Source organism: Rhipicephalus microplus, unplaced genomic scaffold, assembly GCF_043290135.1.
Source record: "Rhipicephalus microplus isolate Deutch F79 unplaced genomic scaffold, USDA_Rmic scaffold_28, whole genome shotgun sequence".
In the NCBI taxonomy this organism is placed as follows: domain Eukaryota; kingdom Metazoa; phylum Arthropoda; class Arachnida; order Ixodida; family Ixodidae; genus Rhipicephalus; species Rhipicephalus microplus.
Window position 1 is genome coordinate 5,749,250 of NW_027464601.1, and position 18,050 is coordinate 5,767,299.

Consider the following 18,050-nt stretch of genomic DNA (forward strand, 5'->3'; position numbering starts at 1 on the left):
CTGTCCACATAGATTGATGACGCAAACTACAGGTGGCTAAAGTGGCCTCCAATTCTCGCTCAAATCAGTGAGATTGAGAAAACTTTGAGGCTGGGCGGGCATTTTGGCACAACGTGGCGCAATTTCGGTGAATTTCATGGTTTTGGCACAGCTCGGTGCACAATGAGGAATTTTAAAAAAAGAGTTCAATTAGCGAAGCTGTTGCACGCCTGCATTTGCGCATCACGAAGGAAATTTCGAAACGCTTTCTTCATATTTTCCCGACATTGGCTAGATGAACTTTTTGGAAACCTTTGTATGATAGGATTCCGGCAGGGCGCACCGACTAGTGCAGTTGTATGAACGTCGGCTCCTATTTCACTGAATGTTTTTGGATGCAACTTTCTGGTCCCTGTGGCTGAGCTTCAAGTCTTTCGACGCAGTTTGCGCTATCGATCACACCGATACGAGACTTTTCTCGGTGAGTGATCCTATTGTGGAATTTCTGGAACTTTTCTGCCAGGCCACGTCGAGCACATCCCGCAGCTTGCACGGCCTCTTGCGCGGCCGTGCGTTTGTGAGCGGAAACATGTTTATGCTAGTTGAAGTGGAGGGGGTTGACATTACTCTTGAAGCGTGCATTGAGTCCGGCTGGACAACGGCCCTTTCGAAGAGCAAGCAACACCGTGCGTTCGAGCAAAACGCGCTTGCAAGTTCGATACAACGTGGTGGCGTCTCCGACGGAGGTCGTGCACTAACCGGCGTAAAGAAGCGTGGCATCACTGCATCGAGACTGCCTAGCCTACCAAGGGAACACTATAGAGTCATCGTCAGACCCCGAGGAGGCATGAACGTCAAGAATGTGTTAGTCAAATCAAAGTGGCCCATGCTTTGACGTTGGCAGCGCAACTCTGCCCGGCCGAGATAGCGGATGACATTGTGTGCCTCAACCCTACGCAGAACATTTTCGTCGTGAGTGCACCGGTTGAAAAAAACGCCCGAATATAATCAAGAGTTGAAGCAATCAGAGTCGGGAAGGCCAGCTGTGACGTTTGATCGTACTTGGCCGCACCAGATAACCCGTGTAAGGGGGTCCTAAGAAGCGTCGACCTTGGCTTCAATCACAAGCAGCTGAGCAGCATGATTGTTCAACCAAAAAATCCGAGAGAACCAAAGGTCAAGCGCACAAAAAACACCACAACGATCATCATTCTCTTCGACGGCTTGAAAGTGCCTAACTACGTTATGTGTGTGCAAAGTATGTTACAATGCACGCTTTACTGTAGACAAACCGATGTGTGCTATGTATGCAGAGGGCTAGGCCATCGCGCCGACGTGTGCCAGGCACCAGAAGATGTGATTTGCTGAAGTTGCGGTGAGGCGTCACCGTCCAAGGATAACGTATGCATTACCGAGTGTGCCCTATGTGGAAGGCCTCGCCCTTCAGCGGACAGGCTATGCAGACAACGCTTTGAAGTACCACATGTAGTTCCCCGACGAAGACGTGAACGTCAACGCACCAGGTCCCCAGCGCTGACTGGTACCAAGCACCTGCGGAGCCGCAGCAGATCGTCGTCGAGGGGGAAAACTGGACAACCAGCGCCACGGTCTTCATCCAAGAACGGTCGCTCCAGATCCAGGGGGCGCTCGCGATGTAAAGATTTATCTGCTGTTTGACTACAAACGCCGCCCGCCAAAGATACTCGCTGGGCCGACTGTGTCAAGGGAACGCACTCCATGGTAACGAGGGAAGTGCCACCACTGTCAGAGCATGGCGCGGCTAGGACTGCACAACTCGAACGCGAAAACGGTTTGCTAAGGAGCGCTTCGTAGCGTCTTCAAGCAGAGGTAGCTGAGCTAAAATTGGTGACCGTGTCCTCGACCTCGCAGTCACCTCCCCCATCGGGAACAGCAGACGCCCCATTGAGATGCCGTCTGAGGCACCTGAAGACGAACGTCCCGCAAAGAAGAGAGCTCTGTCTCAGCCTTTACAAGATGAGGGGCTGGAAGATCTTAAATCCGACTTTAACAAGTTTAAAAACGACATGAAAAAAGTTCAGGCCGAATTTAGGAACACGCTCAAGTCTCTTAGCGCTCAAGCGTTCTCAACTTTGAGCATGAGGGTTGCAACACTAGAATCTAAGAGTAATAGTGGGTCATCAGGTTCGACAGTGGCAAGTCGTTCATTTTCATCGGGTATCTCCAAAGCTAGGGCCTTTCTGAAGGGTGGAAAACAGGCGTCTTTACATTATGTGCCGCAAGGCAAATCAAACTAAAGTTGCAATCACGGCGGGTCCGACTAGTGATAGTAACATCGTAGTTCGGCAGTGGAACTGTTGTGGATCCCTGCGTAGTGGTTCTTCAGTAATTCATTTGGTATCAAACTAACAAGCTGTAGATTGTCCTAATCCGAAAAACATTGACGGACCTATTTACCCTATCGGGCTATAGGTCCCACTGCTTATTCGGGCAAGATACAAGGGGTATATGCAGCCTTGTCTCGACGAAGTTTACCACCATAGTTCGCGATCTTTCCATTAGCCGTAGTAAGACTGAGCCCTTGTTCATCGAGCTAATACCAAGTGGGCAGCTTCGAAACAGCCTCTTCATCCTGAACCTTTACAGTACTCCTGGGGACATCAGACAGCGCTTCACGTCGCTAATATCCAGGGCATGAGGACAGGCAGCTGGGGCCCCACTCATTATTGCCAGGGACTTCAATGCCCCACATCAGGTGTGGGGATATCACTACATGCTCAGGGTAGAGATCTCTGGCAGGCTGCTTCAGACTATAGCCTAACTCTGCTCACAGATCCTTCATTCCCTACTAGAATTGGAAATTCATGCTCCAGGGACACTACCCTGTACCTAACATTCGTGGCAAACTCGGGTTTGTTAACCTGGAACAATCTCAACGAAAGTCACGGCAGTGATCAATACATTTTCAACACTTCGATGAAAATACAGAGCAGACCTCGAAGGAAATTTCAGTTCACGAATTGGGATCGTTTTCGTGAAATCAGGGCGCATAAAAGTGAGAACCGGAAGTCGCCAGATTCGTCCGATCACTGGGTGGCACAGCTCAAGGAGGATGTAGCTGTAGCTACCAAGTCCATAAATACTGATCTTAGAGTTGACAGAATGAACAGCCGTCAAGCGCATTTGCTAGAAGCTAAAAAAGCCCTTCTTCGCAGATAGAAGGGACAGAAACTGAACAGTTGGCTGCGGAACAAATCGCTGAGCTCAATCATCAAACTGAGAAACGCTGTCAGACGCGCTCTAGACAACTATGGGATGAAGTTTGCAACTCAGTCGCAGGTGGAACTTGCTGAAACACATGTGAAAAGAATCGAACTCAAGATCTAACCAGAGCGTGGCAATAGACAAAATCCTCCATATGGCCAAACAAGAAGACTCAGAACAAAAAGTTTTTGAATGCCTCGCGAAAAGTTATCAGCCAGTTGATCTCTCGTGTTATGCCGACTATCCCTCTTACGAGCGTCCGCACGTGGAGTCTTTAGACGAACCTTTCAGCACGGCCTATTCCCGTGCTGAAATATGAACACTTCCTCTTTGAGGAAGTGTTCCTCAGAGCCTCAATAAAGTTCTGCGTCTGTCTTTCTGTTCGTATGATAGGTGTAAGGCACCAACTGAGGACAATGAACTTCTTTTTTTATTGAGTAGAAGCTATATAGCACCCAGTAGAAGCCCTCAATATTTCACACGTCCCTGCGTTAGGCGCAGGAATCTTAGTGGGATTTCCACCCGAATCCTCTTTTTGCATGTTTTCTCCGTTTCCAAGCACCATGTCGCGGTAAGATAGGTGTTTTTTGGATTGCGAAATTAGTTACTTGTATGCGAAAAATTGTTTCGCTCTTTTGTGTCCTTTTAACAAGAATGGAAGCGTACTTGACTTTACGACAGTACTGCGGCAGGAATTAGACCTCCAGTTATTAAGCCTATAGGGTAAAAGTTTTTTTTTTCAAACAGGTGTGAGACGGCTGAAGCTAAATTGAGAGCAGTTTTCGGAGCAGCGAAACTTTAATTTTGGAGCAGTTAGCAGCCTTTATTAGGTTGTCCGGGTGGCTTAAAATATCAATTTTTTGCAACGTGGCGGCACAAGTGCATATTTTCATTGGCTTATACAACACATTACACAGAAACAGAATTTAAAGGATGTATTCAGCAGATTATCGCTAGGTATGAACTGCACTACCTTCTGCATACCGTTTGACCTAGCTAGCCCTCGTAAGATGTGAAATAATACTTATAAAGGTTTTGTTGAAAGCTAGGTTCCGCGGAAACATTCACAAAAACGCATCACACTCCGAAAGAAATTCAAAATTGGTATTACACAAGAATCTTAGTGACGTAACAGTGGTGATTCGCTTAAAAAAAGCTTGGCATGATAGCGTCAAGAGCTTTTAACAGACAACAAAAGCATGCTGCACAGCCGTTCTTGGCCACCTCATGCAGAACTACCTTCAAAAGTGCAGCGCGAGAGCAAAGAAACCTTGCCGCATCAACTGTCTTGTAAAGCACGCGTGCATGACATTAAGGCATAGGCGAGTAATACTGATAACGCATCACCACATGAGCAACCACGCGTTATTATTGCCGTAGAAATCGGCCAATTCTATATTTTTTAATATTCTATAAGTCATCACCGTCGATGTCGACCTCCCGATAATGCATCGACTTGCAATTGCTTATGCGCCGCTTCGTGACTCACGTAAAGTGCTCGTGCAGCGCATGTAAAAAGATCCGCGTCCACGCAAACAAAGCGCTGACTGTAGAGAGGCAGGTTTTAATGCTAAAAAAAGGGAAAAAAATGAAGTCCCACTGCCACCGACCGAAACACTGATCGAGTTAAGCCTAAAGCTTGTGTGGCCCAGGGCCGGCATGCATGGAGCGACGCCTCTTTGAGTGCTTTTGCGAGTTTATATTGCAAAACACAGCAGTAGCAAATAGCCATTCATGAACACTGTGCCAAGTGATTGCCGACGCGTGATGAGTCAGTCACTGATAAAGCGGCGAGGAACCAGTTAATACCGTTTACAATGGTCTGAACACGTGTTTTGTCACCAAGGCTTTGCATGTAACCGAGTGTTTCTACCTGCAGACATCGATGTGTGAATTTCTTAAGCGATGGCTTTTTTATATGCAAAACGCAATGAAAACTCGCCTGTCTTCATAAATTAGTAGCTAATGGGTGTAAACTGGGAATGGGTTGCGTACGTTCTGCCGCTCACGGAACCCATTCTGAAAACTCATGTGCACGCGCCAGAGCATCCGGGAACGAGTCGGATGCAGGAAAATGACTGCACGTTTATGGTTACTAGCTTGTCGCAAACACGTACTCATATGTGAGCACACGCAGCAGCATCGACATGACACCCACAGTGACCGTAAGAACACGCTACGCTCAACAAAGAACCGGAGGGCTAACCGCGCTACGCTTGCCACCCAACTCAGTGGTCTTCACTAGCCGACCGAGGCACCAGAGCACACAGCCTAGCTAGTAGAAGCAGCACGCTCAATGCACGGCAGCACATTCTTGTGGGGTCACGCATATTTAAAAAAAAATTTAAAATTTATGGCAGTGCCACGGGAGCCTTTTTCACCAGAAAGATGCAAAGTGAAAAAAAAAAAATTGGCGCGTCCTATAATAAATGTTGCCCTTTTTACCCCACTGAAGCTTAAGTTTGAATCAAAATTCTAGCTTTCGAGGCTGTTTCGGAGCAGTTTGGTGCAATTTTCTTTATTTTTATGCTTAAAGAGCAGCTTGGCGCAAGAAAACGAAAAGGTATCAAAAAAGTACAATATGCGCAGCAGTCTCACCTCTGCCCAAAGCATGTGTATTGGCAGTAGAGGCCCAGGTCGCAAAATCCTCTTTTGCCTTCTACATCTGCTCATTCAAAAGTGATCAAAGATGAATTGGCTGCACCTTTGGTACAGAAGGATGTGTACAAGTCATGTGTGCACAATGTATAGAATGTTCATGCTGAGATCCTGAGGTTACGTCAGCAGGGTTTCCGAATTATGCGGTCATTAGACCCTGCAAGAAGGTTGATTGATGATTGATTGATTTGTGGGGTTTAACGTCCCAAAATCACCATTTGATTATGAGAGACGCCGTAGTGGAGAGCTCCGGAAATTTTGACCACCTGGGGTTCTTTAACGTGCACCCAAATCTGAGTACACGGGCCTACAACCTGCAAGAAGGTGGCGAGATGGGTCAAACGTTTCAGCAAATGTGAAGTCTGTGCGATGTACCATTAAAGCCGCGGAAGCCTGCGGCCCTACGTTCACAAGATGGAGCAAAACTAAGAGTGTCGCATCCAGCTATGATTCGGCAGTGGTTTGTACGGCTCTCAAGAAGCTCGGCGGCACTTGCACACTTGTTAAGCTTTGGGCCAACGGCAAAACCAAAAGTAAAGGTGAATAGGGTCAGAAACACCGAAGCTCCTTTTTTTTTCTGTTACAGGAGTAGTGTACAAAATTCCTGTGTCTTGCGCCAACAGTTATATTGGTCAGACCGGAAGGTGCATGTTAGAAAACGGGGCACAAGAGGAAATATGAAAAGAATGTCCGACAAATAACCTTGTTAGTTCATTGCAGACAGCGTCAATTAAAGCAACTGTTTAACAAGATCAGGAGTGCAAGAGCCGAAATACAATTCGGAGCAATTTTCGGAGAAGAAAAATGTTACTTTTGGAGCAATAAAATGTAAATTTAGAGCAAGTTACAGGGGGTAATGTGCATTTTTTTCACTAGAAACCAAATTTCGAACAAAATGAAAACGAAGGCTTGCAATAAGAAACAAAATGTGTATAAACCATTAATTATCATCGTTATCATCATCAGCATTATTACTTTCACAGCAGGACAAAGGCCTCTCCCATGTGCCGCCAGTCAACTCGGTCCTGTGCTTGCTGCTGCCGATTTATGCCCGCAAACTTCTTAATCTCGTCGGCCCACCAAGCCTCAAGTCTCCCAACTGACCCGCTTGTCTTCTCTGGGAATACAGTTAGTTTCCATTAATGACCACCAATTATCCCATCAAAGCGCTACTTGCCCGGCCAACGTCCATTTCCTCTTTTTGATTTCAACTATAATATCCTGAACGCCGGTTTATTCCGTAACCCACTCTGCCCTCTTCTTGTCGCTTAAGGTTATCCCTACCATTTTCCTTTCCATTGCTCGCAGCGTGGTCCTTAATTTAAGCTGAACATCTTTGTAAGTCTCGAGCTTTCTACTCTGTAGCTAAGTACCGGCAAGAGACAGCTGTTATATACTTTCCTTTTTAGGGATAGTGGCAATCTACTTGTCATGATTCGAGAGTACCTGCCGAATGTGCTCCACCCCATTTTTATTCTTCTAGTTACTTCAATTTCATGGTTCGGCCCCGCGGTTATTACCTATCCTAAATAGACGAAGTCTTTTACCACTTCAAGTGCTTTATTACCTATCTTAAAGGCCTGTTCTCATCAGAGGTTGTTGTACATTATTTCCTTTTTCTGCAAAATAATTTTAAGAACTAACTTACTGCTCACCTTCTCTACCTGCGCAACCATTAGTTGCTATAGTTCCCCTGAGTAATTCAGCACTGTAATGTTGGTGACAAAGCGCAGCCTACTAAGGTACTTTACGTTAACTCTTATCCATAACTCTATCCGTTCTAGGCCTCTGAAAACCTCCTGTAAGCACGCGGTGAATAGCATTGAGCAGATGTATTCTCTCCATGTTATACCTTCCTACATCGGATACCTTACGCTTATTATTCAACTTCGAAAGCTCTATGAACGCTATTTTTTGGTACTTCACGCTTTCAAGTTTTTACGCTTTTTATTGAAATTGTTCGTTTCTTGGTGCTGCAGATAACAAGTCCGGCCAAATGACGCCCCTCGGCGCATGCGTCATTGTAAAACTTTCCTTCTTTCTCTCCTCTTGCTTTCCTATATATATTTCCGAGCTCGAAATAAAGGCTCGTTGGTTTGCACTGCCACATCGACTGATTTCCTTGTCACCGCGGCCGGCCTATGGCCGGTAGAACGTAACAGTGGCGACGAGAATTCTACAGCAGCAAGAAGGCCAGCATATGCCCACAAGCGACGGCCTGCAGAACGAACCCACCAGCCATGGCACACCAGCTACCGGAATTCGAAGACGCAAAAGATAAGTGGCAGGCGTACTTGGTAAAGGTGGAGGCTTACTTTGAAGCTAATGATGTGAAGGACGATGCTAAGAAGAGGGCCCTGCTGGTAGCCGCGCTTGGAACAAAGACAATTGAAATCTTGAACGGGAAAGTAGCGCCGAAGAAACCTAATGCTCTGACCTACGCGGAAGTTGTGCAGACGTTAAACAGCTACTACGACCCAGTGCCGAATGAAATTTCAGAAAGTTTCAAATTCTTCCATCGCTGCCAGCAAGAAGGGGAGTCTGTGCATGCATTTATTGTGGCAATTCGACAGATGGCCCAGAATTGCAACTTTTCGACGATGCTGGACAGAATGATAAGGGACCGTATTGTGTGTGGAGTCAGGTCCAAGAATTTGCAAAAGCAGCTGCTAGCAAAGAAAGACCTTAATCTTCAAGAAGCCGAGGCCCTTGCCCTGGCCGCAGAAAGCGCCGAACGCGATTCGCAAGGTATTACTTCGGACAAAGAGCAAGCGAGTTTGCTCAAGTTGAGTGCTCAATATGAGTCGCGCGCGAAGACGGCGGGCGTACAACAATGCAATTGTTGTGGAAAGCAGGGTCACAGAACCAATGCTTGTCGCCTAATCCAGCGCAGATGCTTCAAATGTACACGGCGAGGGCATTTAGCCAGAATGTGCGCGGTGAACGACAAAACAAGCAGAATGCTAGCAGTGACAGCACAGGCGACAGAAACGGAAGACAGTGATAACAGTGCGTCGCAGATTTGGTCGTTGACCACTAAGCGCTCGCTCATACCCCCTATAAGAAAGGAATTCGCGTGGAACGGCATTCAAGTAACGATGGACATCGATACGGGCTCGCCTGTTTGCGTCATTCCTAAGAGCATCTACGAGACGTACTGTCATCAGTGGCCGCAGCTACAGAAGTCAGAACTACAGCTTTCATGCTATCTGGGCAGACTTCCGCTTCTCGGCGCAATAACAATGCCGGTTTCCTACGAAGGTACAACAGTGCAATGTACTTTGACTGTTTTAGACTGCGAGGGGCCCAGTCTTTGCGGTCGGGATCTGCTGAAAAAATTAACCGACGAATGTATCCAGGTTCTCAACGTGTATCCGCAGCCTTCAAGGTCAAGCCAAGCCCAGGAGGTCATTCCGAAGCTGCTCCAGAAAAACGCTGACCTTTTCACTGAGGGCACTGGTCTCATGAAAGGTCCGCCGGCCCGACTGCATATCAAGACCGGATCAACCCCCAAGTTTTTCAAGGCAAGAAAAATTCCTTTTGCACTTCGCGATAAAGTGTCAAAGGAGCTTGACAGATTAGTATCCGCTGGCATAATCTCTCCAGTTCCTCATTCCGAATGGGCGACGCCCATTGTTCCAGTTTTGAAGAAGGACGGAACGGTGCGCATATGCGGTGATTTCAAGGTGACTTTAAACCCAGTGTGCGAGGTTGAGCAGTACCCATTGCCTGTCATAGACGACATATTTGCAAATTTACGTGGAGGGAAGAAATTCAGTATATTGGACCTTCGCGATGCATACAACCAGGTCGAGCTAGATGAAGACTCGCGGAAACTAGCAGTGATAAATACACCGAAGGGGCTGTTCTGCTACAATAGATTGCCGTTTGGCATCGCGTCAGCTCCTGCGATATTCCAACGGAAGATTGAATCGGTGCTACAAGGGCTGCCAGGGACACAGGCATATCTGGATGATGTGCTGATAGCCGAGAGCAACAACAATGAAAATGCTAATCTGGAAGCAGTGTTGCAGCGATTCCGCGAGTACGGCATCAAGCTTCGTGCAGAAAAGTGCAGGTTTTGTGAATCGTCGGTGACGTATCTGGGACATCGTATTGATACCGAGGGACTACATCCGCTCGAAAAGAACGTCGACGCAATCAGACTGGCCCCATTGCCACGAAATGTTGCTGAGTTGCGATCCTTTTTAGGAATGGTCACTTTTTACAATAAGTTTCTGCCAAATCTTTCCACTGTGCTTGCACCTTTGTATAAGCTTCTTGAAAAAGGCGCAAAATGGGTTTGGCACACGAAAGAAAACTCGGCATTTCAGAAGGCAAAGAGCGCTTTGTGTTCGGCCCCAGTGCTAACGTATTTTGATCCGCAGCTGGAGTTGCTGCTGGAATGCGACGCTTCCCCTTACGGTGTCGGTGCTACCCTGTTTCACCGTATAAATGGCGAAGACAGGCCAATTGGGTTCCGGTCACGAACGCTCACCTCAGCTGAAATGAAGTACTCTCAAATCGAGCGAGAAGCTTTAGCCTTAGTGTTTGGCGTGACACGGTTCCGCGATTACCTCTTGGGTCGGGAGTTCACGTTAGTAACAGATCACCGTCCTTTGCTGGGGCTACTGAGACCGGACCGTCAGACTTCTGTTATGGCTGCCGCACGCATTCAGCGATGGGCGCTTTTGCTCGGCGCGTATAAATACAAGCTTATTTGTAAACCCGGCAGTCAGATGTTAATCTCTGATGCCCTAAGCCGCTTACCACAATCCTTGCAGGAGCCGGAAGCAGAAACGGAAAACCTCACGGAAATGGTGCTTCTCATTGACCAGCTGGACGAGCCCGCGGTTTCGCACAAAGAACTTCAAGCACTCACAGAAGCGGACGCCGTTTTACAAGAAGTATGTAGGTACGTGACTGAAGGATGGCCTTCCGTCGCGGGTGACAGCAGAGAAATGGTCGAATACTGGAAAAGGCGACATGAGTTGTCTGTCGAGAAGGGCATGTTATTCTGGGGCCATCGGGTAGTGATACCAAGAACGGCGCGTGAGAAGCTATTGAAATTGTTGCACGAATCGCATCAGGGAGCGTCCACCATGAAGACAAGGGCAAGGGTTAGCTTTTGGTGGCCCGGTCTGGATCAAGACATCCAGAGGGCCGCTTCAGACTGCAAAAATTGTGTGCAAGCTTTGCCTATGCCCCCGGAACGGAACCGCGTCAGTTGGCCAATTTCGCGTGAGAGGTGGTCGCGGTTGCACGCAGATTACGCAGGACCTATTTCCAACAAAATGCTGTTGGTAATCGTGGATGCACACAGCAATTGGATAGAAGCCATTCCAGTATCGCGAGCAACCGCTAATGCAACGGTGGATTCTATGCGAACCTTGTTCAGCCGTTTTGGATTACCGCGCACATTGTTACCGACAACGGTACGCCTTTTACAGGGGCAGAATTTGCTCAATTTGTGCAGAAAAATGGAATCGAGCACATTCGTACCCCTCCTTACCACCCTCAAAGCAATGGGCTCGCAGAACGCGCCGTGCGAACCCTTAAGGATGGGTTGAAGAGAATGCCCGGAGTAGAACTGTCAACGGCTCTGTCAAGAATTCTTTGTAACTATAGGAATTCGCCACAAGCTTCAGGGGTTTCGCCGTCTGAGCTACTTTTGGGTTACCGTTTGCGTACTAGACTGGATATTTGCTTTTCTCCCAGGAACCACGAATTGCCGAAGAATCCAGGTGCTGAGTCTGCGAGTTGGTACTTCGCTCCTGGAGATGCCGTCTATGTGCGCAACTACGGTGTTGGGGACAAGTGGACGCCAGGCAAAGTGAAATCGACGAGTGGGGCACGTCTCGTCACTGTAGCAACGGAAGACGGCGTCGTTCGACGTCATGTCGACCAGGTGCGAAAACGTTCATCCGACACAGGTGCAAGCCGAGAAACAGCGACTCCAGAAGAACCGCCACCCGAGGGACAACACCGAACCACCCAGGATGCTCCGAAATGCGAAGCGGATGACCTTTCCGAAAGCCCTGTCCCCGAGTTACGTCGGTCCACAAGAATCAGAAAGCCCGTGGAACGCTACGGCTCCTAGGGGGAAGGAATGCTGCAGATAACAAGTCCGGCCAAATGACGCCCCTCGGCGCATGCGTCATTGTAAAACTTTCCTTCTTTCTCTCCTCTTGCTTTCCTATATATATTTCCGAGCTCGAAATAAAGGCTCGTTGGTTTGCACTGCCACATCGACTGATTTCCTTGTCACCGCGGCCGGCCTATGGCCGGTAGAACGTAACACTTGGGAAAGTGTTCCAGTGTCTTCTTCGACTACGTACCTCGAGCTTCCCCTGCACACTCCGAAATAATACTCGTCAGATTATCATTCACTGCGTGAACGCTCAGGTTGATCTCCTCGATGAGAGCCAAATACCTGTTCTGAAGCAAGACTCTGAATACATGTACTTTCCATCTCAATGCTAGCTCATTGATGAGCTTTTTGTGTATCAGTTTCTGTCATTCTTTCTTCAAGTCTAGGTGAATTCGGGGCCGTACCTTTCTATGGTCACTGCATCATACCTTGCCAAGCACTTCCACATCATGCATGAAGCCTGGCTGTGCACTCAGTATGAAGCCTTTTGCGTTCCCATTTTTCTCATTAGGCCTCCTCAATTTCCACCTACAGCTCCCCCGTATTCGCTAGGTGTTCAAAATGCGTAAATTATTGCTTTCTGCGAAGTCCACTAGTCGCTGCGCTCTAGAATTTCTAGTACCGATGCCTAAATCTCCAACTGCCTGGTCTCCAGTCTCCTTCCCTACCTTTGCATCGATGTCTCCCATCAGTATAGTCCCCTCTGTTTTTACCTTACTCATTGCCGACTCCATGTCTTCATAAAAGCTTTCAACTGACGCGTTATCATGGCTTGATGTAGGCGCGTAAGCCTGTACCACCTTCATCTTGTACCTCTTATTGAGTTTAAATACGATGCCTACAAACCTTTCAATAATGCTATAGTATTCTTCTATGTTGCCTGCTATGTTTATGTAAATAAGGAACCCCACTCCCAGCTCTCGTCTGTCAGTTAGGCCCTGATAGCAAAAGACGTGCCCACTCTGTAGCACCGTCTGTCCTCCTAACCTCACTGAGCCCTATTACATGCCATATAACACACTCTAGCTTCTCGAATAGTACAGCTAGATTGCCTCACTAGGTGAGGTTTTAACGTTAAACGTTGCAAATTTCAGGCTCCAATGGCTGCCTGTCCGGACCCAGAGATTCTTGTACCCTTTGCTGCGTTGCAGATCTGACCTCTGACGATGTCAGTTGCTTGGCAGCCGCTGGGAACTAGGGCCGTGGCCTAATTGACGTAAGAATGTAGGCAGTAGTGGCCAGATACAGCACCAGGGTGACCGATCTTTCCCGAGTGAGCGAGTGCTTACCGATGGTGGTCACCGTTGAGGCTGCACCGCAGGCCTTTTAATGGAGTTCCATCACTACGCGAATTTTTAATGTGGTTGGGACCTGCGTGGCACCGAGATTTGAAACAGAGACCTCTTGCATGCGAGTCTGATGCTCTAACCCCTACGCCATCGCGCACACCTATAAACCTTTCTAGAAATCACATAAATCGTGCAGTGTAATCATGAGAACTGCTATTTCCATGAAAGTAGTATTTTGAACCGCTCCACTGAGCCAACAATAATAAAGTTTATATTAGAATTTGCTGCGCCTGTCAAACAAATGACAGACTCTGCGAATTTAAATATGGGTCTGCCAATCCCGCGACCATGAAATTTGGGAGATTCCTGAAACTGAAGAGTAAGGGTGGTGAAAAAAAAACTGGAGCTGAATTCAGTTTTTTTAGGAAAGCAGGAATGTCATACGCTGCTCCAAATTGTTTCCAGTAGCATATTTAGACATCAGTGATTATTCTGGTACTCAGAATTAGGCACGGTACAAACGCATGAGTGACTGAACAATCTGTGCAGTGTCTCGTGACTAGCGAAAACAACCCCTTCCATATCTCAATACGCTTTTTCGCAAGGCATTGGTGTATTATTGCAAAGGTGGCTTATGCAGGATTCCCTTCAGACCCTTCAATCCCAAGCCAAGAAATTTTCCTGTCCCTACACCTCCCCCCCCCCCCCCAACTTCTCACCTTGTTTTTGTGTTTCACTGTGGGATTACGTACCGCTTCAGCTCTTCCTCGCAAGGCGCGTTCGACCAGGTAAAAAACTACGGCGCTCACTCATTGGCCTCGTGAATGTACCGCGGATGTCTATCACCAGGTACCTCGCTGCAACGACGCAACTTCAAGACAAACAAGGAAGGCTTGGAGCATTTAGTGAAATAAGGAGTGTCAAACTCTCTTGTTTTTTTAAGCTTTAATCACAAGCTATATGATATTTCATTGCAGCTCTTAGAAGATGAATCAGTTTTCAAAGCTGACCATGTTTTCGCTTGTAGTTCAAAACAACATTGAGAGGAAATGACACTGGCTATGGGCCTATTCTACAGACGTAATCTATAAGCAAATAACCCTGTGAGTTGAGGTCTCAGACGGCAGGGGCGTTGCCAGAATTTTTTTTGAAGGGGGTGCAACCTTGATTAGAATGGGCCTCAGGCAAGCATATGTTGTAGACAGTTATTTTCTGCACCGCTATATACCATAGAAAAAAAAATTGAGGGTTAGGGGGCACGGGCCTGGTTTGCACCCCCTGTCTACGCGACCAGTGAATGGAAATCCGTGTGTTAGGGTACACAAATGGGACAAGAGAGCTGGGGAAGAGGATGGAAGTTGCACTGGCTGCGATTAGGTTACGTTGGCGAGAGAAGTAGCTTTAACAGACTGAAGCGGCATATGTGAGGTGCAAGAAAGAAGGTTTTGTCCAACGTGCTGGCTGAACACGCAGAAGCAACTGGCCATGAAAGAGACCGAAATAGGTTGAAATAACCAAAATAACGGGAAAAGAATTCAACTTCCGGGCTATATCTAGACTCTCCGACCACTCAGACAACGGCGCACGTTCTTGAATGTAATGACAGCAACTTCCCCCCAATGTGCACACCTACATTATATTTTAAAACATACATAATCGGACTGTTCATACAATAATATTTAGTGGTGAGCGTGGCTCCTGTGCAGAAACGTAAACGTTCTGCTGTTATGCGAGTATTTATGGTCGGTGCTCATGTTAACACCACAGACTCGAAATAACAACCACCACACAGAAAGAGAGAGGTGACAGTGGCACTGAAAGCAGCCGTGAGAGTGCTCTCACCTAAGTAGCACACTGTAGCACACCACTGGTAAAGTTTGCTGCAACTTTCCGGATTGTATTGTCTGCATAAATGCGCACACAAGAAGCCACAGCAAAACAACGCTGTTCGAAAATGAAATCACCGCAAAGTCACGGTAAAAGTTCACATGCAACTGCTAGCTTTTTTTGCCAGTGCGGGGCAATATCACGTGATATAACCTTGCACGTCACAGTGATTGCAACACTCGCGCCTCCGGTGCAGGCCCTCGAGCCCAATATGTTGAGGGAAGACGATGACCGACTCTTGGTTAACTCGACGACGCAGCAAGCAATAGAGGAAGAGTTGCCGATGCGGGGTCAATCAGTGGTCGAAAAGACAGTGACAAGAACTTTTCGAAAACATTCAACCATAGAAACTTGGCTTTCTAACGTAGTTGTTAAGTAGTGTAAATAAACATCTTGTATAAAATAGAAACCAAATGTCAGCGAACTGTTCAATCAAACCCCTTTATAACATACTCTGTCCTGTCATCCAAATTTTGGTTTTTGTCAAGTATCAGTTGGCAAAAAGTTAGAGCTCACTCAAACTCACTTAAACATACTTAGCGCCTGGGGCTCATTCGGACGCACGAAAAGTTCCTTAAACCAAACTCTACCGGGCTCAAGCTCACTAAAGCCCCGCCACGGTGGTCTAGTGGCTAAGGTACTCGGCTGCTGGCCCGCAGGTCGCGGGTTTGAATCCTGGCTGTGGCGGCTGCATTTCCGATGGAGGCGGAAATGTTGTAGGCCCGTGTACTCAGATTTGGGTGCACGTTAAAGAACCCCAGGTGGTCAAAATTTGCGGAGCCCTCCACTACGGCGTCTCTCATAATTAAATGGTGGTTTTGGGACGTTAAACCCCGCATATCAATCAATCAATCAATCAATCAAGCTCACTAAAATATTACTAACCCTTACTTACTGAACCACATGGCCTACTATGAATATGAGGGAGTCTCGACTAAGTGAACTCATAAGTGATTTGCTGTCCTAAGGTGTCATGTTAAGGAGACCATCACAGAGCGCCAAATCTGGCTGGAATAAATCGATCGATCAGATAAATACTACACAAACCGACATATATGGTTGAGGTGCTTTTAGTTCGCTAAAAACATTCTTTGCTCTAACGAGCAAGTGACAACCAAGAGCTCAGCTGTTAAGGAGAGCGTCACTTTGAGACTTCAGCTTTTCTGGTTTCTTGAATAGAAACCACTTACGAGACGTTTTGAAACTTGCCACTCTATCTACCATAGCTAGCGTCCAAGCGATAGCCAAAACACTGCCCTAAATAAGCCTTGGAATGCAAATCACAAGTCAACTGCACAAGAAAAAAGGAATTCCTTGTTATCATGGCAAAATGACAGCACTTGCTAGGTTGAAAAAAAAAAACAATTGAAAAACTAATGTTTTGGATTTTGAAATACCCAACAGAGCTGTTTAGACCTTGTGTAGAGTCTGCTGCCATCTAGCAAGCGCTGAACGCATTTCTGCCATGTTGAAGGCTAGGTGCGTGCCACCTGTGCACAGACAGAGTGTTCATATTAATGTGTGGTGGCAGATAGGGGCGGCAGTGCCAACATATTTTTGTGTACCTTGTTGCTCAGACCAAGCAAACTGGGATGCTCAAAAAATATTTGCAAGAAATTAACCTCTATGTTATTTGACTTCGTCGTCGCTGCCGCGAAGGGCCAGATCTGTTGCTCATTTCGCTGCTTACAATTAAATGCGTGTTTATGTTCGCTGATCTACATAGATGTGGGACAGCACAGACGCTCGTCACAGCACGCTCTTTCATGTCATACCAGAATGAAACATTTTTTGCGCCGTATGAAAGCAGGTACAGACAAACCGGCCTTGTGCACGAACTTCAAAGCTGCATCGCGGCTACTCATGCTTGCCTCTGCTGTTATTGACAGCATTACTTTGTTGATTACATTGCGAAAACAATTACATATTACCGACGTAGTTCCTGCATGTAGTTATTGCTTATAGTTATTTTCTTCTTCTGGAGTTTCATAAGATAACGTTTGGTGGTGTGGTTTGCACACGTATTGATTCACTATGCGTACTTTTCAAGCATTCCATGTGCTCTTAAACGGGTTGTTGATTTCAGAAGGGCGACATGAATGCCGTGACCCTCCTCCTTCTAATATTAGTTTTTATACCCAAAGAGGTGCAGATATGGTATTCCAAACGGTGATCATCTTTCATAAAACACCTTGTATCCTCTTTTGTGTGCGGTGAAATGTTAATAGATGCCTCAAGTGTGCCAACATTTTTCGAAACTGAAGAAATGCTGTTCTGGAAAATATATTACCCTTGACTGTCAGTGTGCTCCCGCTGTTTACGCACAAAGTTTGTTTCGTAAATAATCCGTAGGCGATACGCAACTGCCTTGCTCCAAACGGCGTGAAATTGTAAGGCGCAAGTAAGCTGCGAAAGTGAAGACGTGTTCGCGAATATTTTATGTCTACTGTGCTGTTTACGGGCACATGCCCCCACCCTTAAAAGGATATTCAATAAAGTACCAGCTAATCAGCACCTACTTTGTGGATACGTTTTTTATTTTTATTTTTGAACCACTGAGGACTAAAATAAAAAAATATTTTTTGTTAATGCTATATATATTGAATGTTGATGACTACAACAGCAGAGCATTATTTGTTTTAAATGTAAAGAAAGACTAAGAAGCTCCCATTCAAGTTACAAGTGCAATAAATCAGAGCGGCTATTTTGTAAGCATTCTATCTAGAACATTGCAGGGATCAAACAGAAGAATGAAAGGGAGCCACAATAGATTCTTCAAGGTGATCTCATGATCAAAACATGACAAGAGCCATGAAATGTGTATAGAATGGTGGGAGACCGCA

General features: G+C 46.7%; 1 protein-coding gene across 1 annotated transcript; it reads left to right on the forward strand.

The window, feature by feature from the left end:
* The first annotated feature begins 7,868 nt into the window (after positions 1-7,868).
* LOC142786690 (uncharacterized) lies at positions 7,869-12,126 on the forward strand. The gene is made up of 2 exons (XM_075884317.1): positions 7,869-10,795; positions 11,599-12,126. The coding sequence occupies exons 1-2, from the start codon at positions 8,121-8,123 to the stop codon at positions 11,978-11,980; spliced, it is 3,057 nt and encodes a 1,018-aa protein (XP_075740432.1). The 5' UTR covers positions 7,869-8,120; the 3' UTR covers positions 11,981-12,126.
* The last annotated feature ends 5,924 nt before the right edge of the window (positions 12,127-18,050 follow it).

What these genes read in the sequence shown, in the direction of transcription:
- LOC142786690 (XM_075884317.1), top strand. Translation starts at nt 8,121, where the DNA reads ATGGCACACCAGCTACCGGAATTCGAAGACGCAAAAGATAAGTGGCAG. An exon ending in GTTTTACAAGAAGTATGTAG is followed by an intron (nt 10,796 to 11,598) that starts GTACGTGACTGA and finishes CTTTTCTCCCAG; the next exon opens with GAACCACGAATTGCCGAAGA.